Source organism: Giraffa tippelskirchi, chromosome 8, assembly GCF_054371585.1.
Source record: "Giraffa tippelskirchi isolate mGirTip1 chromosome 8, T2T-mGirTip1v1.2.pri, whole genome shotgun sequence".
NCBI classification, from domain to species: Eukaryota; Metazoa; Chordata; class Mammalia; order Artiodactyla; family Giraffidae; genus Giraffa; species Giraffa tippelskirchi.
This window is the reverse complement of record NC_137282.1, coordinates 13,670,795-13,694,696: the sequence shown is the minus strand read 5'-3', so window position 1 is coordinate 13,694,696 and position 23,902 is coordinate 13,670,795. Positions and strand designations below refer to the sequence as shown.

General features: G+C 42.3%; 1 protein-coding gene across 14 annotated transcripts in view; it reads left to right on the top strand.

Moving 5' to 3' along the window:
• Positions 1-23,902, top strand: part of UNC5D (unc-5 netrin receptor D) — a 610,447-nt gene that overhangs the window by 496,047 nt on the left and 90,498 nt on the right. For 5 of the 14 annotated variants that reach the window (XM_081523444.1, XM_081523442.1, XM_081523440.1 and 2 more), the window contains one exon: positions 18,857-18,889. The exons of the other annotated variants lie outside the window; for them this stretch is intronic. In XM_081523444.1, coding sequence (XP_081379570.1) covers positions 18,857-18,889 — 33 coding nt within the window. The remainder of the gene's footprint in view (positions 1-18,856; positions 18,890-23,902) is intronic. 14 annotated transcript variants of the gene reach the window in all.

Below are 23,902 nucleotides of genomic sequence, written 5' to 3'. Positions count from 1 at the left end.
AAGACAATAATTTCATATATCTTCTAAAAAGCCCTTCACGGTATAACTATGTGGCTACTGGTTATAGTTTAGATGATCTTTAGACACTTTTGAAATATTAGAAATAAGAAAAAATAGAAATAAGAGAATACTGATTGAAGTATTATTGTACTGTTATAGTACATAGTAATAACCTTCCCTTCCTGCCTGCTAAGTTGCTTCAGTGGTGTCCAACTCTTTGCGACCCCATGGACTGCAGCCCACCAGGCTCCTGTCCTAGAATCCTATCCATGGGATTCTCCAGGCAAGAGAACTGGAGAGGGTTCCATGCCTCTCTCCAGGGGATCTTCCCAACCCGGGGATCAAACTTGTGTCTCTTATGTCTCCTGCATTGGCAGGAGGGTTCTTTACCACTAACGCCATCTAACAACCACCAGCTGGACTTGGGCTTAGGGAAAATTCGATGAATGTCAAGCTTCAACCGTAATTGACTGAAATTTAGAATTACTGATTGAAGACAGACAATGGTTAGCTCCAAATGTGAGAAAAAAGTATCAAATATGTGAATATTATTTATTTGTACTTATATTGTTAGTTGAGTAAGAGGATACTGATCAGTCCAGATCCCAGTTTTAAAATCTGAGATATTGTATTCATCAGGGTTCTCCAGAGAAACAGAACCAATAGGATACATATATAAGATACAGGATATACACATACATATATAAAGAGATTCATTATAAGAAATTGGCTCATATTATTATAGAAGCTGGCAAATCTAGAGTCTGTAGAACCAATGTCCCAGTTCAGAAACTGTCAGGCAGGAGGAATCTCTCTTACCTGGGAAGGGTCATGCATTCAAATGATTAGATGTGGCCCACCCACAGTGTGGAGGGCAATTTGCTTTTTTCAGCCTGCCTATTGCAACACTGGTCTCATCTGAAAACACCCTCACAGACTAATATTTGACCAAATATTTCGGTACCTGATGGCCTGGTCTCGTTGACACATGAAATTAACCATCACATATGCATATGTACTTGTGAAGTTCCAAAGCCTCAGTTCAGTTCAGTCGCTCAGTCGTGTCCGACTCTGTGACCCCATGAATCGCAGCACGCCAGGCCTCCCTGTCCATCACCAACTCCGGAGTTTACCCAAACCCATGTCCATTGACTCGGTGATGCCATCCAGCCATCCCATCCTTTGTCATCCCCTTCTGCTCCTGCCCCTAATCCTTCCCAGCGTCAGACTCTTTTCCAATGAGTCAACTCTTCGCATGAGATGGCCAAAGTATTAGAGTTTCAGCTTCAACATCAGTCCTTCCAATGAACACCCAGGACTGATTTCCTTTAGGATGGACTAGTTGGATCTCCTTGCAGTCCAAGGGACTCTCAAGAGTCTTCTCCAACACCACAGTTCAAAAGCATCAATTCTTCGATGCTCAGCTTTCTTCACAGTCCAACTCTCACATCCATACATGACTGGAAAAACCATAGCCTTGACTATACGGACCTTTGTTGGCAAAGTACTATCTCTGCTTTTTAATATCTTATCTAGGTTGGTCATAACTTTCCTTCCAAGGAGTAAGCGTCTTTTAATTTCATGGCTGCAGTCACCATCTGCAGTGATTTTGGAGCCCAAAAAGATAAAGTCTGACACTGTTTCCACTGTTTCCCCATCTATTTGCCATGAAGTGATGGGGCCGGATGCCATGATCTTAGTTTTCTGAATGTTGAGCTTTAAGCCAACTTTTTCACTCTCCTCTTTCACTTTCATCAAGAGGCTTTTTAGTTCCTCTTCACTTTCTGCCATAAGGGTGGTGTCATCTGCATATCTGAGGTTATTGATATTTCTCCCGGCAATCTTGATTCCAGCTTGTGCTTCTTCCAGTCCACCGTTTCTCATGATGTACTCTGCATATAAGTTAAAGAAGCAGGGTGACAATATACAGCCTTGACGTACTCGTTTTCCCATTTGGAACCAGTCTGTTGTTCCATGTCCAGTTCTAACTGTTGCTTCCTGACCTAGCTCCTTCCTTATAGCCAGTCAAGCCAAGGTTCAGGCAGTTGCCTTGTTACTGAATGAAACCCTTCTATGAACCTTGGCCATGTATGGTTTTTTGTCTCAAATGTGCAATTTAGTGAGTATTCTGTTTCCATTTTCCAGTAGTGGAAATAAAATGAACAGAACAGTGAGCTTTAGAATATGTTCAGCATTGGAGGTTGAGAGCTCTGTTAAACCCCCTTATGAGTTTACAACGCTATGTAAGCCTTTTCTTTCTGTTCAGTCTCTTCGTTCCCCTATTCCCTTTTCTACTTAAGAATGGGTTTGTCTAGCATTCTTTGCCTCTGTCGTATGCATATTAAGATGTCTGTCAAACATGTGATCAGAGACTCTTGATGGTTACAATGACTAAGCTTTTTGATGGAAAAATTGAAGCCTGTGAAATCATAGACGTGAATGAGATGTATTTATACATCAGTGGGAAAGGAGTGAGTTTCTAAGAGCCAACACTGGGATACAGTCTGCCCTTTAAGACACACAGTGGGTCCTATGTCAGCAAAGATGAAGCGCATTTGACTGTGTCTGCAGGAATCAATGAACAGTAGTCTAGTTAGATGATGCCAACATTACTCTGTGCTTCTGGTTGGTACTCCGCTGGAGTGCTTCTGGTGAAACTAGCTGTGCTCTCGGGATGGAGATCCAATGAAGGCTAGGTTTGATGAAAATAGCATTTGGCAACAGCTTTATGGAGCAGTCACTTTGTGAAAGATCTGGGTCATGTTCCAGTTGGGGAATTTCCTTCATTTGATTTTTTTTTTCTTTTTTTCCTTTTATGTCAGACATGACCCTGAAGCAAGTCCTCAATTCCCCAACTTCTCTTGGCAGTTTCACAGTGACATTGCTTGGCTCTTGGATGACCTACAATTCTTTAATTTTTACTAAGCTCTCAACAAAGCATCTGGATCCTTTGTTGTCCCTGAGGGCTGCATTTCTTCTAGAGATGGAGCTGCCAGCTCTGAACGATCGCTTTAATATTGGGGTATGATTGTTGCTTGGTCAGTTGTGACTGAAGCACAGGACCTTAGTGTTATGCTAGCACTGTGCCCATACCTAAATGTTCCCAACAAGGAAATGAATGCCTCAAGACTGGTGAGAGTGAGGTTAGGCAATTGATGCCAATAGCAGTGAGTGCGATGTTCCAAATTGCAAGCATAAACTAAACATCCAGTGCCTTTATGCTGGAACTGTTCTTTTCCAGGAAGATAATTATGTGGAATGCCTGTCGAGAGATGGGAACTTGTGGATCTGTGTTTTCTAAGCTTTAACCTCAGAATCAGGTAGCTGTCTAACTGCTGTCCTTTCCACTTGCTAAACTTAGCTGCTTCTGTGCTTGAAGGATCACTGAAATGTATGTGTAAATGACATGTACATTCCTCACTGGCAGGAACGGTAGGGTGAACATGGTGGGGTGTTTAGTTTGTGCCTGAGAAGTAAGGGGGACCTGTTCCCTGCACTTCTTATTCCAGCAGATAGAAAACTAAAGGCTTTGCCTTCAGAAGTTTAAGTGAATTCGCTTCAGACAGGATTAGTGCCCAGATGGGCAGTGATGATGAAGGCAGAGAAATGCCACAGGGTCCTGAAAGAGAAGCTTTGTGGCTGAGCTACCAGATGGCCAATCCGTCCTTCTTGTCAGGATGTAAGACAGGTCAGTTCAACATTGACAGTTCAGAAACAGAAAGAGCAGTTACAGGGTGCTTTGTTTTCATTTTTGATGGGTACGCTGATAAGAAAAGTTGGAGTTGACGGTTTGAAAACCTCATCAGGGATAAAGACATCCCATACAATAGCTTGTTCAAATAAACATCCCCAAGCTGGATCTCCAATCTAACCGCATTGTCTGTTGAGCTATCAACTTAAATGACCTAAAAGGAGCACCTGAAAAGGTGAACCTGTAATCACATCAAAGGAAAGGTTGCTTTGGTAAGCATTTTCTCTTGGATCATTCTAAACCTCATTGTTATGCATTACAGTAATTACCTGGGTTCTTTCCCTGTATTTTCTAGGGCACTGAATAAGAAGATTTTCATTCCAGAGTTCGCTGAGTGCGTCTGAAACAACTCTTAGTTTTTGCGGGTGGTTTACTGAATGTCCGCTTTGTATATGGGACTATAACAGATGGATGTCCCTTTATTAAAACAAAATCCACACATCCTTCCTTTGGGCACAGAGTCAGGACTCATTCTTCAACTTTTTGTTGGATAAGTTCATGTTTCAGGGCCCACTGCACTACACAATTGCCTAATTGTAGTATCGTAAAATTGTAGTATCACAAAAAAATTAAAATGGCATCAGTGAGATAACATGCTAGCACAATGCATTAAGTTGTCGTTAAGTTTCCTACTGCTTGCTAATTCTCCCAAAGAGTTTTAATATTAAAAACCCGTTTCCACTCCATTTATAGTATATACTAGGTATACCTTTTTACATAAAGATTTCTCCTAGAAATACCCAATAACTGCCTCTCTGCATAACAAACAATTGATTAATTCAGAGTCGCCTTTATGTATACTGCATAGAAAATGTAGATATTATATTGCAGACCCACAGGGGTAATAAGAATGTAGATTTGGACACATATGGTATCATTAGCAACTGAGCCACAGCCTTCCCCTGATGCCCCAGTACAAACTCTCCCAGGATGAGACCCAGTAAGAAGACCAGTGAATAACATTCTTTAACGAGAGAGAGTGAAGTGGCTCATAACTGAAGTTTCCCGTGTGCTTAATTAAAAAAGAAAATGCTGCTGCTGCTAAGTCGCTTCAGTCGTGTCCGACTCTGTGCGACCCCATAGACGGCAGCCCACCAGGCTCCGCCGTCCCTGGGATTCTCCAGGCAAGAATACTGGAGTGGGTTGCCATTTCCTTCTCCAGTGCATGAAAGGGAAAAGTGAAAGTGAAGTCGCTCAGTCGTGTCCGACTCTTAGCGACCCCATGGGCTGCAGCCTACCAGGCTCCTCCGTCCATGGGATTTTCCAGGCAAGAGTACTGGAGTGGGGTGCCATTGCCTTCTCCGAAAAAAAAAAAAGAAAATAGAGATAGCTTAATACTCATGTGTCTTAGTGAAGACATTTTTAAAAGATTCTACAAGGCTAAAACTGTTCCATTTGTGCCTCATGATAAGAGGACCTGAACTCAAGTACCACATCCTAAGTGGAACTGAGCATAAAAAAGGCAAAAGAATGAACCATATACAAACAAATCACTGTAAAATTTCTCTGCCTTGTTATCCACCCCCTGTGGATTTTCTCCACTTATGCCTTGTTAACAAGAAGATAAAGACATCTGATTGTCTTTTTGAGCATAATCCCCCTTCCAAATAAGGATTGACCTTCATCCCTTGGCCAATGATTGATATGTATTTAGTAAACTATTAAAAAAAAAAAAAAACAACCTGGCCTCAGGCGTAGAAAAAGAACTTATGATTACCAATGGGAAAAGTGGAAGAGGGATAAGTTAGGAGTTTGAGATTAACATACACACACTACTGTATATAAATAGATAAGTAACATGACCTACTGTATAGCAGAGAAATACAGTCAATATTTTGTTATTACCTATAAGGAAAAGAATCTGAAGAAGAACATGTATATATATGTATAGATAAATATATACAATCAATTTATACCTGAAACTAACAAAACATTGTAGATCGACTATACTTCAATTAAAAAAAAAAGTGACCTTTCTTACCAACCAGTTCTGAAACAAGTACTTAAGATGCTTATTGTATGCAGGAAATGTTCATTCTGTCATTACCTTTACTTTATTCCTTCATAAATCTGTGCCACAAATACAGAGTCATAACAAAGTAACCTACTTAAGAACTTCTTTCTCAGCTAATCCGAATCAGCACAACTGTTCTGTTTCTTTCTTCTACTTTTTCCTATTCCTATCAACTACCCCCCCAAACATATTTTAATATGAACTTTTACACTGTGCTTACATGCTTTGAATGCATTTGGAGAGGAAGTACTTTGTCATGCGACAGAAACATTTCTAGAAGATGGTTTATTTGACAGATCTTGTTAACTTTGTTCCTTTTATGGGAGGAATTGAAATAAAACACTTCCACTGTAAATAGGAAGGACTTGTGAATTAAATTTGGGCAGCTGGAGAGCAGGATACATTACCTCCAAGATCGCATTACTCAGAGAGGGTATACACATCACCAAGAAAACTCAAGAGACAAACAAGAAGGGATCCCCATGATAGTGTAAACTGGAGGCAGAAAACCCAATAGAAAGCTTAAAGACGTTTCTTCAGGAAGTGATATTTTAGCCACAGTCGGTGGGAATACAGATTCATGACAAAGAAGAAATTCTTGGGAGGTGGCATCCCCAGGAAGCGCAGAGAAGGCACTGGCTCTGAACTCAGGACGCGAGAAGGTACAGAGGTTGAGTTTCCATGAGGGCTAGCCAGGGCGGGCCTGGGTTGAGCTGGCATTGAGAGCAAAGACTGAAGGGACTTCAGTGTCCTCTGTGGTTCTGAGTTGAGATGTTCTCTTTCTCAAATGTGAGAAATGAACATGAACCTAGAATTGAAAGAAATGAGGGAGCTGAGCCTATAGGATTTGAACATCCATCCTGTAGATAACAAACAGGACCAAGAACCTGGGCTCTGGGGTCAGATTGCTTAAGTTTGAATTCTGGTTGCTGGGCTGTGAGAAAATTTCTTCATTTATCTAAATAGACTCATCTAGAAAATAAAAGTTATAAAAAAGTTATAATAATGCCTATTGGGATTTCCCTGGCAGTCCATTGGTTGGGACTCTGAGTTTCCAATGCAGGGGGCACAGGTTTGGTCCTTGGTGAGAGAACTAAGATTCCACATACCCCATGGTTCAGCCAAATAAATAAATAATAAAACCTTCCTTTAAAAATAAAAAGTATTAGTGCCTATTACAAAGAGTTCTTTTGAGGTGGAAATGACTTAATCCATGCAAAGTATTGGATATCTATAGTAAGCGCTCCATTTATGTAAATAATAATGTGTGTGTGTTCACATTCTAGTAATGGGATTCTTCCTGTTGCAGAAAAAGTAGGTTTTCCATTTTCTACAGAAGTATTGACAAATGATGACTGTAGATATTTTGTTAAAACCTTTCCTAATACATCTGACTAATATTTCTTTGTAGCAACTAGTTCTGAGTGGTAATTTGAGACATACTGTAGGGAAACAGTTTACAAGGACCCTAACAACCTAGCATCAGACCAAAGGGTCAGCATCCTTTCCGAGAAACATCTGATGAGTATTGGGTTGGCCAAAAGATTGGTGAAACCTTTTGGCCAACCCAATAGCTGAATGAACAGCTGTTGATTTTCCAGTCTTCCTTTGCAGGTGGGATTTAGTTCTGAGGAAGAGACAGACCAGGTGATCCATGAGGTCCTGAATCCAAAATTCTGTGATTCTGGCTAATTAAAAGTAACTCAAGGCGAATGCCCAGGAGAAAGGTCTTGATGATCTCCAAGTGAGAAAATCATACCACATTATACTGACAGTTTCCCTCGTGTTATGAAATACATGTGTCCTAACAATTGTGTTAGAAAATAAATTTTTATAAAGCCAACACACACTTAAAATTCCTTTCTCACTGGGGGAAAATAAATCCACCACACACTACTGGACTGTACAGAAATCTACAGATTCCAGGGTTATCCTTCTGGTGCCAGCCATTCTGGATCAGTGATATTTGTTACCAGTCAGCATTCCCCTTATCCCCGCATCCCCAAATGAGCAGTTTTGCCATGTTTTTTGTTTTTTTTTTTAAAATATGAAGTAGAGGGACTTACCTGGCAGCCCAGTGGTTAAGAATTCGCCTTCCAGTGCAGGGGGTACCACGGGTTCCATTTCTTTCGGGGAGGTAATATCCCACAAGCCTCGGGGCCAAAAAACCAAAGCATAAAACAGATTTGCAGTATGGTATCAAATTCAATAAAGACTTTAACAATGGTCAAGATAAAAAAAAAAAATTCTTTTAAAAAGTTCATTAAAAATATATAGTAGGTCACATTTTTCAGTAACCAATGCTATCCAGAGTCCCTTACGGTCAGGAAGTTTCCAAAATGTAGGCTTCTGTCCTATCAAACAGACTCTCTCCACTTCATTAGTTCTGTGTATTTCCAGACCTTACCTCTCTCCGCAGTATATTTATTTAATCAGGGCTCAACAAAACCCTAGGTAAGAAATATTATAGTCTGGACTAGAGAAAGATTTAGTGTCTGAGATCATAGAGCGGACCAACCATAAAAGAAATGGCAAGAACCCAATCAGGGAAGTGATTTAAAACAGAGTAATCTACCCTTGTAGAGAATTCAGTGCCCTCTGGGGTGTGCTGAGCAAAGTGAATTAATATAGACAGAGGAAACGTCTTTGTTTTGATCCTAACCTTCCTCCTTAAAGTGACTAATTAAATCCATGTGTGTCTTCAAGAGCATCGAGACATGTGATCCAGAAAACGAAGGTGGCATGAACATCACCAAGATGCTTTATCATTAACCCTGGCCTTTCCCTTTCTCTGGAGAAGTGTCAATATCATCCTGAGAAGAGCCCTGGACCTACCCCCTAACCCCTATCCCTAATCCTAGCGTGCAGAGTTAGCATGCAGTGGAAGAGAAAATTACCGTGATGGTTTACAAAGGGCCAAATGATCATGGGGTAGTGAAAAGGGCTCTGAACTGGGAGTCAGGAGTCCTAGGTCTTACTTGTTTTGTTAAGTAGCTTGTGGCTTTGACAGATCTCTCTCCATCCCTTGCCTTGTGTCCAAAACTATCAAACAGATGTGGGCTGCGGGGTGGGGTGTATTTTGAGCTAGGTGATGTCTAAGATTGATTTCAATGTGAAAACTTGACTCTAATTTTCCATCTTAAATGTAGCTTTCCTATACATGTGTATATGTATCTGTATGTAAATGAATTTCATCTTGTATACATGTATATGTATTTTATACATCTATATGTATAAGATGATAAATATCACTGGCAGGTCAGTGCTGTAAAATATTTGCTTTTTACCAGTTTTGAGGAGATAGTCTAGTTCAATCACACCTAAGATTAGCCATTTGGATAATGAATATGCAGGGTGATGAGGGGACATCTTTTAGATCTGAAATCAAGGTAACCCTTCTCCTATCCACAGCAAAGTGGATAGCCAAACTGACAGCATCTTTTAGGAACTGAGTCGTCAAAGCAGGTCTCCAGCATCTACTCCATTCTCTTCAGTGAGAAGCTACAATGTCCTAGGAGATCCTGCAGAAATTGGGAAATTTAGAGACCCTGGCTTTGTAATGCTTCTAATTGAAAGTCCATACAAGGCTAAGTATCATTCATCCATTCCGTAAATATTTATTGAGTACCTGCCATATTCCCTGGTGGCTCAGATGGTAACGAATCTGCCTGCAACACATGAGACCTGGGTTCAATCCCTGTATGAGAAAAATCTCCGGGAAAAGGGAGTGGAAACCCACTCCAGTATTCTTGCCTGGAGAATCCCATGGACAGAGGAGGCTGGTGGTCTACAGTCCATGGGGTCGCAAGGGGTCAGACACAACTGAGCAAATAACACTTTCACTTTCACCATATTCCCTTTACTGGTCCAGGCGCTGGGATGGAAATAGATGGAAAATACAGACTCTAGGTGCAGGTAACTTAGAGTGTGGGCTTCCCAGGTGGCTCAGTGGTAGAGAATCCACCTACCAACACAGGAGACACAGGATGTGGGTTCAGTCCCTGGGTTGGGAAGATCCCTTGGAGGAGGAAATGGCAACTCTCTCCAGTATTCTTACATGGAAAATCCCATGGACAGAGGAGCCTGTTGGGCTACAGACCATAGGGTTGCAAAGAGTCAGACACAACTGCGCGTACACGCAACTTGGAGTGTCATGGCAGGTACATGTATGGCTGGCAGAAGGACTGAGGAAGCTCGAAAGTATAAGTCGCTCAGTCATGTCCCACTCTTTGCGACCCCATGGACTGTACAGTCCATGGAATTCTCTAGGCCAGAATACTGGAGTGGGAAACCTTTCTCTTCTCCATGAGCTCTTCCCAACCCAGGGATCGAACCCAGGTCTCCCGAATTGCAGGCGGATTCTTTACCAGCTGAGCCACAAGGAAAGTCCTGAGGGAGCTTAGAATAAATCTACTAGTCAAAGATTCTCAATTCACGACTTCTTTTCCAGTTTTTTTTTTTTTCCTAAGAGAGGACTGATGGCCTATGTATATCAGTTGCTAAGTATTTCTTTAGCAATTAGTGAATATTCATCATAATAAACACCCTCCCAAATCTTACCGCAACCCATAATCCGTTCCCTACACTGACCTCCCTGTGACCCAGAAACTAAAGCAACCAACCCAGACACACCATGACCCTACGTTGGGGCTGGTGCTTACACTGATAGGATGCTTCCAAATGATTTTTTAAATAATCTGAATATTATTCTTGCCTTAAGGAAAATGGTCACCGTGAGATTAATCAATAATTTATTCCCTTAAGCTTGAGGTACATACTCTGAACATTTCTGTTTAGTTTTCAGTGAATGCATGTGTGTGTGTATGCATGCATATTTTTCTGTTGTGGATGGAAGGGAAGGAATCAAAGCAAAACAATTTATAGGATGAAAAAAGGATTTTAATATGCATCTTCCCTTGGAGCGGAGTTCAGAATGCCGCACTTTACCACTTTGAGGCCAACTGCTGATAAGAAAGTGTAGACCCGTGATTAAACATCTTTGCAGTGACCCCAAAGCATGTTGTACTGTGTATACCCAGCATGAAAACACACTGACTCACACAGAATCAGTGGGAATGGATAGGACTTTATAACAGAAGTGGTAGGAAATTTAGAAACTGCAGTGATTTAGTTCAAAAATGAAATATGCAAATGCTCCCTGGAAGTACAGTCATTATGGATACTTGTTTGTCTGAGTTTAGGAAATACAGAAGACATTCCTATAAGAGATGTCAAATTTGAAAAAAGAAAGAAGGAGGATGAGAGTCACTCGTGCATATGAATCTTGTGTTTCAGCTGAGGGGCGGTTCTGGAAGGTCTTTGTCATCAGAAGTCACTTCCATGAGCTGTTTCTTAGAGTACTCAACTGACTTCCCCAAATGAATATGAGGAGATCTTGAACAGTTCTTTGGTGGGAAATATCAATAGAGCTGATGTTCATTCATTCATGCACATCTCAAGTCTTACAGGTTTTTATTCAGGTGAGGGTTTTTGCCATTCCAGTCCTGGACTTTCTCTAATTACCCAGCTGTCTCTGAGGAAGCCAGCAATTCCTCTAACAAGACAGAACCACCTGGGACACCCTGTGAGGACTGTCTCAAAACCGCTTATTCTCTATACTTGTCCTACCTGGATGGATGTGCTCAGAATGCACTTTTTAAATTTTTATTTTATATTGGAGTAGATTTGGTTAACAATGTTGTGTTAGTTTCAGGTGTACGGCAAAGTGATCCGGTTTTATATATACATGTATCTTTTCTTTTCCAGATTCTTCTCCCATAGGGAGGAATAAATTGAGAGGTTGGGATTGACATATATACACTACTATTTGTAAGATAGATAACCAAAAGGCCGTACTGTGTAGCACAGGGAACTCTGCTCAAGAGTTCATTTTAAAAGGGGCAGTAGACCTTATGATGGTCTGTACAGGCTGGAAAGTGGGGAGAAGAAGCAAGAATCGAACTAACTGAAGTAACGCATGGGTTAAATACAGTCACTGAGGAGTGCTTTCTGAGCCGGATCGTAAAGAAAAACATGATGTGGAAATTAAGAAGTGAAAAGAGTAGAAAGAGAGATGTGCTGTGTTTTACACTCTTGTAATTTTGCTGTGTTTCCCATCACCGGAAGAGTTTCAGGGTGTTTACAACAACTGGTGATGTGTTCCTGCATGTCCTAGAGCCTTAGTGAACTTCCAGCATCCACAGGAGAATAAAATAGAATCTCTGCTTGTCATCTTCAGGGTCTGCCTGACACACTCAATCGTGGCGATGTTGCCAATGCAGAGCAGACCTCGTGTTTATCCAATTATCTGCCAGTGCTAATAACAAAGCAGGTCCGCCAGATCCTGGGATTTCCTGCAACTTCAGAGAGCATAACACTGCTTCTTAATTAATGTCTTTGAGGGAGACAGAAAGCATGTGGAAATGAAGCACAGTGATAATAACTTCTTTTCTTTCAATCAGTAAATAATCAAGCAAATGGCATTTTAAAAAATTTCCCAGCATTCTATTATGAATATATTCAAACACATAAGAGTCTGTATCACCTAGATTCTACAATTAGCATTTGGGCTTCCCAGATGGCATTAGTGGTAAAGAACCTCCCTAACAATGCAGGAAACATAGGCAACTTGGGTTCAAACCCTGGGTCGGGAAGATGCCCTGGAGGAAGGTGTGGCAACCCACTCCAGTATTCTTGCCTAGAGAATCCCATGGACAGAGGAGCCTGGTGGGCTACAGTCCATGGGGTGGCAAAGAGTCAAACATGACTAAAGTGACTTAGCATGCACACCTGCATATTGCTTTATCATATACCTGTCCCTCCACCAACCCATCTCATTTTTGATACATTTCAAAATAGATTGTAGACATCAGTACACTTCACTCTTAAATACTTCTGCGAGCATACAATTGCTTAAGAGTTCAATATTTGTTTCAGATTCTTTTTGTGTAACTTTTTATTTTATATTGGCGTATAGCTGATTAACAATGCTGTGATAGTTTCAGGTGGACAGCAAAGGAACTCAGCCATATATATACATGTATTCATTCTTTCACAAACTATTTTCCCAACCAGGCTGCCACAAAACATTGAGCAGAGTTCCCATGCTATACAGTAGGACCTTGTTGGTTATCCGTTTTAAATAGAGCAGTTTGTGCATGGCCATCCCTAACTATCCCTTCCCTCCACCCATCCCCCCTGGAAACCAGAAGTTTGTTCTCTAAGTCTGTGAGTCTTTTCTGTTTTGTAAATAAGTTCATTTGTATCATTTTTTGTAGATTCTGCATAGAAGCAATGTTACATAATATTTGTCTCTCTCTGACTTACTTCACTCAGTATGATAATCTCTAGGCCCATCCATGTTGCTGCAAATGGCATTATTTCATTCTTTTAAATATGATGTTCCTATTCAGAACCCATAACTAATGGTGACAACAAAAGTATAAAATCAAATGAACACTTATGAAGTACTATATTTTGAAAAACCTGTGCTTTGTATTTTAGTGATGTTAAGTAAGATAAACTGTCTGCCTTGAACAGAGTATCAATCACCAAAGATTTCATGAAGGAAGCAGGAACTGATCTATGCATTGGAGAGAGGACATGTCTATGTAGGAGGCTTGGAGGGAGGAGGGCATCCAGAGAGAGGCAACAGCAGAAGCACTGAGAGTTCATGGATTTTTCTTGAGGTGCAGTGGAAACTGAGTCATATTTGGTGGGGTGGGACCAGTTAATAAAGGTAGATAGATAAATTGGCCACAATTCGGAGGCAATGTAGATTCATGGTAGATTCCTGCTTGATGATGCTAGAAAACTATTCCAGCAAATAAGGAACTAGCCAGAGAGAATGGACAGAGAAGACCGACTCTTCCACAGACTTTAGAATTGGCTCTAAATAATTTGTGATTACAAAGATTGGAGGGTCAATTAAAATAAAATTGATTTCAAGAAATATGTTGGGGAGGGGGCTGGTGAAAAAGGCTCCAAAGCCTTCATCGATCCACATGGTCGATGAAGAAGGAAATCATAAAAGTGGTCTTTGAAGGTGCAAACATGGGGCATGTCTGGTTTAGTGAAAAGAACGGTGATCATGAGCTCTACTGACACGTGTCAACTGTTGCTCTGAGGACAGAGCTATGCAAGGGTCTGCCCTGGTGGGTATTTGGTCCACACAGAGTGGCTTTGATGGCTGAATCTCAAGAAATGTATATGGTATACAAAACCCATAGGAGCCAATTTCAAATAATCACAAGGCACAGGTTTTGAGGGCAGCCCCTTGCCCAGTCTGTGGGTTGGAGACTGAACACTCCATCCACATCTGTCATCTTGCAACATCTCCATAGTGTAGTGGTCCACAAACCCACTCTACACACATGGCATCTCTCCTCAGTCTTGCTTGCTCTAATCTACAGGATGTGGGCTGCACATAGCTGGCCATGTTTGTTCCCTGGCAGAGAAAGGATAAGACTGGATGTGGGTGGGTAGGTAGGTGGGAAGGTAGGAATGCAACCATAAATAGCTTGTAAGAACAATGGATACCATGGAAATGCTTTGGGAGCATCCTGTATAACAAAGGGAGCCAAAAATTCAAGAAAGGTGGGAAAGAAATGAATCACCACCAAAAATAAAGAGGTAGATTGTTCTGTATCCCTCTCTCTGCCTCTGTCTCTCTCTCCCCCCTTCCCTTCCTTTCTCTTATGTATAAATATACATATACACCTCTACACACATGTACTCTCAATACACACGTAGTGAGACACAAAGCAATATTTGCAATACAGCACTGAGACAAAAGCAGACTGCAGAACAATATATCATTCTAAAATGATCAATTACTGTCAATCAATTTCATGTAGTTTCCTGCTAATATACATAGAAGCGTCAATGTGTGCATATCATCTTATTCATACAACATCACAAGGGAGAAAGAGCTTAGACTTGTATATATCATTTAGCATAATGGTGGTTATCTCTTGATGGTGGAATTATGCAGGGTTTTTTTGCACTTATCTATTTTTTGATACAATAACTGCAGTAACATAAATAATAAAAATGACTTTTAAAGAAAGCATAACAACTTAAAACACTATTAAGAAATACTTTTTTGCACCTTTAGCAAAATCATTAGAAGACTGAATTATAATTCCTTATTATCAATTTCCATTTACCCAGAAGATACTCTTGGTGTATATGTTAGACCCTGTGAAAACTGGTAGGATTTTCCCAAACCACAGATCAGCTGCCACTGGCTCAGAATTACATTTCTCTGCCTCTGAGATCCTTCTGGACCCATCTGTACACTCCAGCTGCCCCAGAGCCTCTTAGAGAGGCAGAGAGGAACTGAAGTTGAGTACACAGAGCTCCGGGTTTGTTATTAGGAAGTGGGGGTGCCCTCAGTAATCACAAATACACAAATCCCAATTAATTAGAAGTTCTTGGAGCATGGCCCAGGCATGGGTATTTAAAAAAAACAACAAAACCTCCCAGATAATTGTAATGTGCAGCCCATGTGAAGAACCATGGCTTTTATGGATTAATTTACTAAAGGGGTCATTTGAACATGGCCTTGGAGAGAGGTGAAATTAAAACAGGATTTGGTTGACCAAGGCCAGTAGCTGCGTGGCCCTGAGCCTTGTGAGAAAACGATTATGCAAACAGAATGAAAGGACATGAACCATGAGGTGGGCTGTTCTTGCACAGCACCGTGAGGTCTGGGGGCAGGTAGGGGGGAGCCCTCTGTGGAGCTCATGGTAGAACAATCTCTAATCAGACATTTCAAGCTAGGAAAATGGTCTCTGAGAGCAGCTTGCTGACAAGATACTGGTATTTCACAAAGTACAGCAGAACCCAGTTTTGATGCCGATGCCAGGGGACTAAAGCCCTCGTGGGCACCAGTGACTTCCAGCCTTTCCCATGAGAAGATGCAGGCGAACCCACATGCCAGATCTTAGCAATGTCACCGATGACAGAGGAACAGCCCTTTGAATACTTTTTACTCTATTTCTGAAATTCATTTTACATGGATTTCTATGAAATGTCTTTGGTAGTTATTCTAAAGATTTATAGGGGTGAAAGCTGGGGTGCATGGGGGTCTTCTTGTCCCTGTCCTTCTTTTTATGTATCAGAGTAAAGTTGCAACTTGCCCTTGGTGCCAGCAAGCAGAGGCCAGGAGTCAGCATGCATTTCTTTTGTGTTTGGGGATTTTTTGGATTTTTTGGCTGTGCCGGGCCTTAGTTATGGCATGTAAGGTCTTCATTGCAGCATGTGGAATCTTTAATTGTGGCATGTTGGATCTGAGTTCCCTGACTGGGGACTGAACCTAAGATCCCTGCATTGGGAGCTCGGAGTCTTAACCACGGGACCACCAAGGAAGTCGTTAGGCACATGTTTCTTAACTCTCATTCAACAACCCCTGAAATTCACTAGAGTTTTTGACTTGGAGCTGTGCCTGGTTTCCATGCAGTAGCACGTGGGTCATTTTTGTCCTCTGAACGAGTATGATGATCATATTCATAACATGTGAAAGTTACAGTATTACTTATAAACTACTATTTATCAGTGCTGAATGTGTGCTAGCCCTCTGCTTCATGGCTTCCGAGTTCTGTTCAATCACCAGAACCAACCTTTAAGAACCTTATTGCTCCCACTTTACTGTGGGGAACGTTGAGGTCCTAGAGATAGATGAAGACAACCTGAGACTTCTGATCCCGAGAGTCTGCATGAGTCCCACTGCCAACAATGACAACCCCGGAGCTGGAGGTCGTGAGGTCAGAGGGCAAAATGCCTTCCTCTTCTGCTCTGTGCATCCATGTGGCCCCCGTCCCCTGTCCAGGGATCTTAGCCTTGGAATTTTCAACCCCAACCACTCTTTCATTTTTCAGAACTGGACCAGGTAGAACTACCCTGTTTTTGTTTTTATTTTACAGCTATATCCAATGTATTTTTCCTAGGAGTAGTTATATATCTCGCCTGTTTTTAATCGAGTTTCATTTTGCTACCCAGCATAATCTTCATTCCTGTGGTTTAGAGGGAAGAAAAGACTGTTAAGCTCAGCCAGAGTTCCAAACAGCTGTTCTGCATGTCTCTTTGTGTGGTCCTAGCAATGCCTCACTTTCAGATGTCTCAGCCTTGGCCTGCCAGCAGGGCTGTGCCCATGCCAAATGATTTTAGATAGCATGCGATAAGCAAAAACTGAAGTCAGGTTAAAACCACCAAAGTCGTTTTATTCTAATTCTTGAGTGCATTAGCATCTGGACCTTGGGAGGTTCCACCTGCTCTCAGGCAAACTAATATGGCATTGAATCTGTGCAGTAAGGGAAATGCAAGCTTTGGGCTTAAAGAGACCTGACTGTGTAAGAATCTGATCATATCAGTTTGAACAAATGATCTTTTGTGAGGATTTTTTTTTTTCAAGATATTTTTGAATGGGCCCTTTTTAAAGTCTTTATTGAATTTGTGACAATATGGTTTCTGTTCTAATTTTGGGGGTTTTTTTGGCCATGAGACATGTGGGATCTTAGCTCTCTAACCAGGAATCAAACCCACACCCCCTTCCCTGGAAGGTGAAGTCCCAACCACTGGACCACCAGAGAAGACCCAGGATTTCCTTTTTAAAGAAAGATTGGCCAGAAATCACCCTTAGTCGGTGAACTTTCCTCTTACTGTAAAGAAACAGTGGTGGCCCATTTGCAGAAGTATGATTTACACACAACTTTTAAAAGCTACTTCCATCACAAAACAGATGGCAAAATACACAAGAGTTGTATCTGAAGCACATGGCAAGGGTTTTCTGTCAAAATCAGTCTTTAGTGCGGAAGCGGGTTAGGGTAAGAGATACTCCGTGAAGGATTTGGAGCCTAGCTGTGACTGTCTGCCTGGGAGGGCCTAAGGTGCAGTCAGCTGGATAATATTTACGAAGTTCTCAGATGTGTACTGTATGAGATTTGCTTCCGTTCAAAACATAATCCAGAATGACAGTGTCTCACCCCACTTGGCTTGCCTTCAGGCTAACAGGGAAAGGAGACGACCCAGGGTGACCTTTCAAGGTCCCCTGCTTTATGGCACTCTCTGAATGTTAGCAACAGCCCCTGTGCTTGCCATCTGGTGGGGTTCCATCTACACCCTAAGAAGCCACCAATGAGAGGGCTGACGCACTCTGCAGATCCTCTGGAATTTGACATACAGTCTGAAACGTAGTCTTCCCGGGTTTCTGCGTGGTGATGGAGTCATGTTGGCCTGGGATGGGACCAAGGGCAGGGCAGTGGTGAGTGGAGGGACTGTGGTGTAAGGCAGAGAGTCCCAGGCACCATGTCTACAAGTGATTTGCAAGATGATTGCAGAATATTTTAGTGATGGAAATGGCAGGAGGATGGTGGATGGAGGGACGTGAAAAGAAAGGATAAAAATGTCTAGCTCACTTTAGAAAAGATTGAGGGCCTCTTCTCTGTATCCATCACAGCTGGCCGCTGCCCTGCTCGATACCAGGATCAGAAGGACACCTTTCCATTAAGATCATCCACATTTTAACAGATAATTGAGATCTGAAACAAAAAAAGCAAAATTTCTTAAAAATAAACCTTCAACACTCACTGCATCTATACCCAACAAGAACAGGAAAAAAAAAAAAGCAGAGTTTGGAACTTTTTACCCAGGCCATGATAACTGCAAACCAATGCAGGATCCCTTTAAATATTTATTCATGGTTCATTTTTCTATCATCATATGTAGTGAAATAGCATTCCTTACCTGAGCAGACTTCTGGCTGGATACGAAACAGGGCAGGCTGCAAGCTCACTGTTCTCATCCTGCTGATAAGAATCTGGCAAATGCAACAGAGAGAAACTCTAGTAAGCCTGAGGGAATTTTATTTTAAAAGAATGAAGCAGTCATCCTAGAAAAAGTACTGCCAAAGAGAAAAATTTTTTTAAATTAGAATGAAAAGGAAAAATAGGAACAACATAATCCATAGTGTCTGCAGAAAGAAAGTGTTTCCTTTATAGAGGTAGATGTGAAGGGATGTAGAATATATATCTGCTCCGTGTGAATTTATTAAATGCAACTTTCTTTTTTTTTTTTCTCTTTCTTTCTTTTAGATAAAAAACCTCTTCATGAAATAAAACCCCAAAGTAAGTTATTTTTCCTCTTGCGGATATCATTTGTTCTCATATTTGCTGCTTTACTGTTATATTTGTTTAGGAGCCAAACAGAATTGCAGTTCCTGCAAAAGATCCAGGGCTTTTGTGGGGAGGTTTCTTCTTGTTGGGTTTGGAGTCACATATCAGAGGTTAAAATGGAAAAGAAATATGCACGCCCCTCCCCTCCTTCAGAATAAATCTGTCCTTCGATTCTGTCTGCCGGTAGCAGCCCATTTCTCTACAGATGTCATCTAGAACTCTTATTTCTGAGATTTATCTCATTAAAATTTATAAACATTTGTCAGTACAGGCTTTCACAAGAGCAACCTTGGGCAGTAGCTTGATTACAGAACTTTCCATCTAGGACTAGGAGGGGGCGCCTGAGAGATGAACCCTGAAATCCATGGCAACTGATTAGATTAAGAGCCACCGTGAAATGGCCAGGAATTGAACCTGATGGGGTGGATACTGGCTGGAGTTCTCAGTCTACTGGCTTGCTTCCTGGCCAGGTCTTTGCCTTCCCTCCATCTTGGGCATCCACCAGATTTGGGGAAGGAGCACAGCTCGGATGATTGGCAGCTCCACCTTCAGCCTCACACTGCTCAGACCTGGCTGAACTTGGGGGCCACCTGGAAGCCTTTTAAAAATCCCAGTTCCTGGGCTGTTACCCCAGAGAACTCACATGAGAAGAGGAGACTTAGAACCCAGGAATCCTCAGTTTTGAAAAGCTCCCTAGGGGATTTCAATGTGCAGCTCGAATTGAGAACCAGTGTCTTAGAAAAATATTCTCAAAACTTAGATAAGCAACCACATGCCTCAGAATCTTGGGATATGGTGGAAGCTGGCTAAATACGACCCTGCAAAAAAAAATAGAACAAATTAATCTGAATCCCCGGTACAGGGTCAGGGAGAGCTCTTGAGAGTCTACATTTTAATATGTTCCCCCAGTGACTCTCAGAAATATGTAAAGCATATCAGGGTGTCATATAGACGTCAAAGTCCACATGGAAGGGCATCAGCGGTGTAGCTCTAAGCAATAGGAGAGTTTGGTTTGTAAAGCTTGTGAAAGATGTTCTTGACTAGTATCTCCCATTTTAGTCTAAAGCCAACAGCTTTTGATCTTTTAAATCCTAGGGTATTAAAATTCAAATAGCTTGGGAGACTTAACAGCTTTTATTAGCCACCTTCTTTGAAAGAATTAAGACCCTGTGAAGATAGACGGAAATTGGTATCTGGGGAACAAGGGTCAGGAGGCATGAGAGAAAAAGATACAGTAAAGCTGTGATGTTCCTACTTCAGATGTTGCTTCAGGCAGGCTTGAGACAGAAGAATGCCATGACTTCCCGAGTCTGAGAACTTCGCCGAACAACAGAAACAAGCTTTCTTAACTTGTTTTCCCTGCAGTCTGCTGCCCATAAAGTCATTATTGGGAGTTAGGCAGCGGCTTTCAAGTCATGCATGATGGATTTGGAACTCCATAGGAAGATAGACTATGGGGAAACCTGGTTGTGTGTGTGAGTGTGTGTGTGTGTGTGCAGGCATGCGCACACACGGAGAGAGGGAGAAGGAGCAGGTCAATGAATTAGTCTGGTCAAGACCTCAGGGTTTCCCTGGAGTAAGTGGAGCCCCCCACCAATGCCTCCTGATCATAGAGTGCCCCCCCATCCCCTGGTCCCCGTGTGTAGCACAAGCAAAATTGTGGGTAGCCATGTGGCAGCCAACATGTGTGTATGTTTTTAAAAATATTTTTATTTTATTTATTTCTTGGCTGTGCTGGGTCTTCGTTGCTGCACACAGGTCTTCTCCAGCTGCCACAAGTGGGGACTACTTCTAGTTGCTGTGACTGGGCTTCTCATTGCGGTGGCTTCTCTTGTGGAGCAAGGGCTGTACGATAAAAGGGCTTCAGTCGTTGCGGCTCCTGGGCTCTAGCTCACAGACTCAGGAGTTGCCGCGCACAGGCTGAGTTGCTCCGCGGCATATGGGATCTTCCCGGACCAGGGATCGAACCTGCGGTTCCTGCGCTGGCCAGTGGATTCTTTACCACTGAGCCACCAGGGAAACTCTGCATGTGTGTTTTTTAAAAATTAATTTCACGCTTAGTTTGTGAGTCCAGTGCTGTTCTAATTTGGTTACATCTGTACATCCAGCCATAAAGCCCCCAGGAGCTATTTCTCGTCCTCGGGGACTTCCTGAATGAGTTTTTGCTTGGGGTTCTCACTCCTGTACACCGTGCTTAATTGGTGGATACTGCTGCAGACTCGCTTAAACTGTTTTAATTTGTGATTTTCTAAAAATAAAACCTTAACAGAATCAATGTGATTGCAGAAGGCTCCCAGAGACATCTGATCAGGGTTCTGGAGGCTGCATGGTTAGGAGTGCATCATACAGAGGCAGACTGCAGTTTTGTTCAGTGAAAGGGGGGCTTCGTTGAAGACTCCATGAATCATCACTGATGCAAAATCAAAGTCAATTATGAAGATAATTGAGAAACAACCTTTCCCTGTATATAGCCGTGCACGTGATCCTCTGCAAGGCGGGGCGGGTGGAAGCCATCTCTCAGAGCCTCCTGCACAGATCCCTGTGAGGCGGGCTGAGGAACCAGCTCTGAGTCGTGGGGAGGTGTGAAAAGAAAGTGAAGTCTGAAGGTATCTGTTGGCAAATCATAATGACAAACGGGGAAATCTGTACTCGGCATCGCTCATGAAAGCACTTATTGTAAATGAGATAATTTAATCAATTACGTTTCCTAATGTACTAAACCGAATGTTTCATTTTCTGCTTCTGCACATCTTAAATTATCTTCAGGTGCTTTATGAGATTTAATCATAGTTAATAGAAACTTCATTACCATCAAATGTGCTTTCAATAAATGTTGTGTAACAATGTCAGGAAGTGCAGTAAAATATAGTAGGTTCTGAATGGCAAACACGCACCCCCGGAGTCAGGCTGAAAAATGGTCGCATGCAGACAGTGAGACTCCCGGAGGCTTTGGGAATGAGGCTTTGCTAAGAGGCTCCCCAAGGAGCGGCTGGTTCAGCAAGTTCACCTTAGAGATGAAAAGGATTCAGGTACCCCCTAGAAAACAGCTCAGAATGTATTCTTTCTCCATCTCCTTCCCACTTAGTTTGGTAACTAATAGAGACACACACTAAGCACAGATCCCGTTCACTGGTCTAGAGTCAGTTACCTCCAGGATTTCGCCAGTTGAATGTCTCCCGGTTACCTGGATCTCAGCTGTTTCAAAACTGAATGCGTCCTTCTCTGTCTCCATTTTTAACCCAGGCCTCCTCCCATCTTCTCTAGTTCAGTGAATGCTATGCCTTTAACTCGGTAGGGTCCCCACTTGCACAGCCTCCTAGACTTATTTTTCCTCTCCCTTCTCCAGCTCAGTACTCAATCACCACCATCTAACCATTCTGCCATGCAGATAGGTCAAGTTCACCAACTCACTCCATTTTCTCTCTTCCATACCCCTCCCTCCATTCGGCAGCTTTTTACTGAGTGTACCCCGTGGGCGTGGACATGTTCTGCTGCTACTGCTAAGTCGCTTCAGTCGTGTCCGACACTGTGCGACCCCATAGACGGCAGCCCAGCAGGCTCTGCCGTCTCTTGGATTCTCCAGGCAAGAATACTGGAGTGGGTTGCCATTTCCTTCTCCAGTGCATGAAAGAGAAAAGGGAAAGTGAAGTCTCTCAGTCGTGTCCGACTCTCAGCGACCCCATGGACTGCAGCCTATCAGGCTCCTCCGTCCATGGGATTTTCCAGGCAAGAGTACTGGAGTGGGGTGCCATTGCCTTCTCCGGGACATGTTCTAGGTGGTGGTGAATCAGTACTGAGACTGCCAGATACAGTTTCTGCTCCCATGAAGCCTGCAGATCTAGTGAGGGAGGTGGGAAGAGAAACACAGAAAATTATACAGAGAGGGCTGAGTGCCATGGAGGTGGTGACAGGTGTTGTTAAGAGAAATAAAGCAGACGAGGCTCAGGTAGGGATGGAGGGAATGTTGCTTTTTTGTGTAAGGTGTTCAGATAAGGTCTCTGCGGTAAAATCACCTTTAAGAAGACACCTGAAGAAAAGCAAGGGAGCAGACATTCTGGATATCTGAGAGGAGAACATCCAGGGCAAGGGAAGAGCAGGATGCCAAGATTGTGTGATGGGAGCCTGCTGCCGTATCCAAAGAATAATTAGGCTAGGTATCTGAGCAGAATGGCAATGGGAAGAGGCATAATAGCTCAGGTCAAAGAAGTGAGGCATGGGGGGAAAGTACCAAGTGTATTATAGGCCATGGTAACGATGTTGACCTTTACTATGAGTGAGGTGGAAAGCTATTGAAGGTGTTCATTCATAGTGACATGACCTAATATTTTCAAAGATAAACTCTACCCGCTGCATGGAATGTAAACATACAGGAAACCAGAGCAGAAACAAGGAGATCTGTTACAATGATCTATTATAGCAAGAGTCTGTTCCAATAATCTAGGCTATTACAATATAACTTTTATAATAACCTAGATTCAAGATGAGTGTGGCTTGAATCTCACCTCAAGATGAGATGGGGCGCATTGGAAATTGTAGAAAAGGTCCAGAATCTGGATATCTTTGGAAGGCAGAGTCAAAAGGGGTTGCCGATGGATTGGATACAGAGTATGAGAGAAAGAAAAGCATTAGGGATGATTCCAAAATTTGAGCTAGGCAACTTGAAGGATGGGCTTGCCATTACTGATCTGGGGCGAACTTGGTTTAGCGTATCTGGAGGGAGACTCAAGAGTTCAGTGTTATAAATGCTACATTTAAGATACTTCTTAAACAGGCAGTTGAATATATGAGTCTGGAGGTCAGAGGAGAATCCTCACAGTGACATATCTGGGGCTTGTCAGTGTCCAGATGATATTTAAAACCAATAGGTTGAATGAGATCACTGGATAATGAGTGTGAACAGAGAACATATCTGAAGACTCGGCACTGAGAGACATCCACCCTGAGATAGAGTACAGGCCAGAAGTT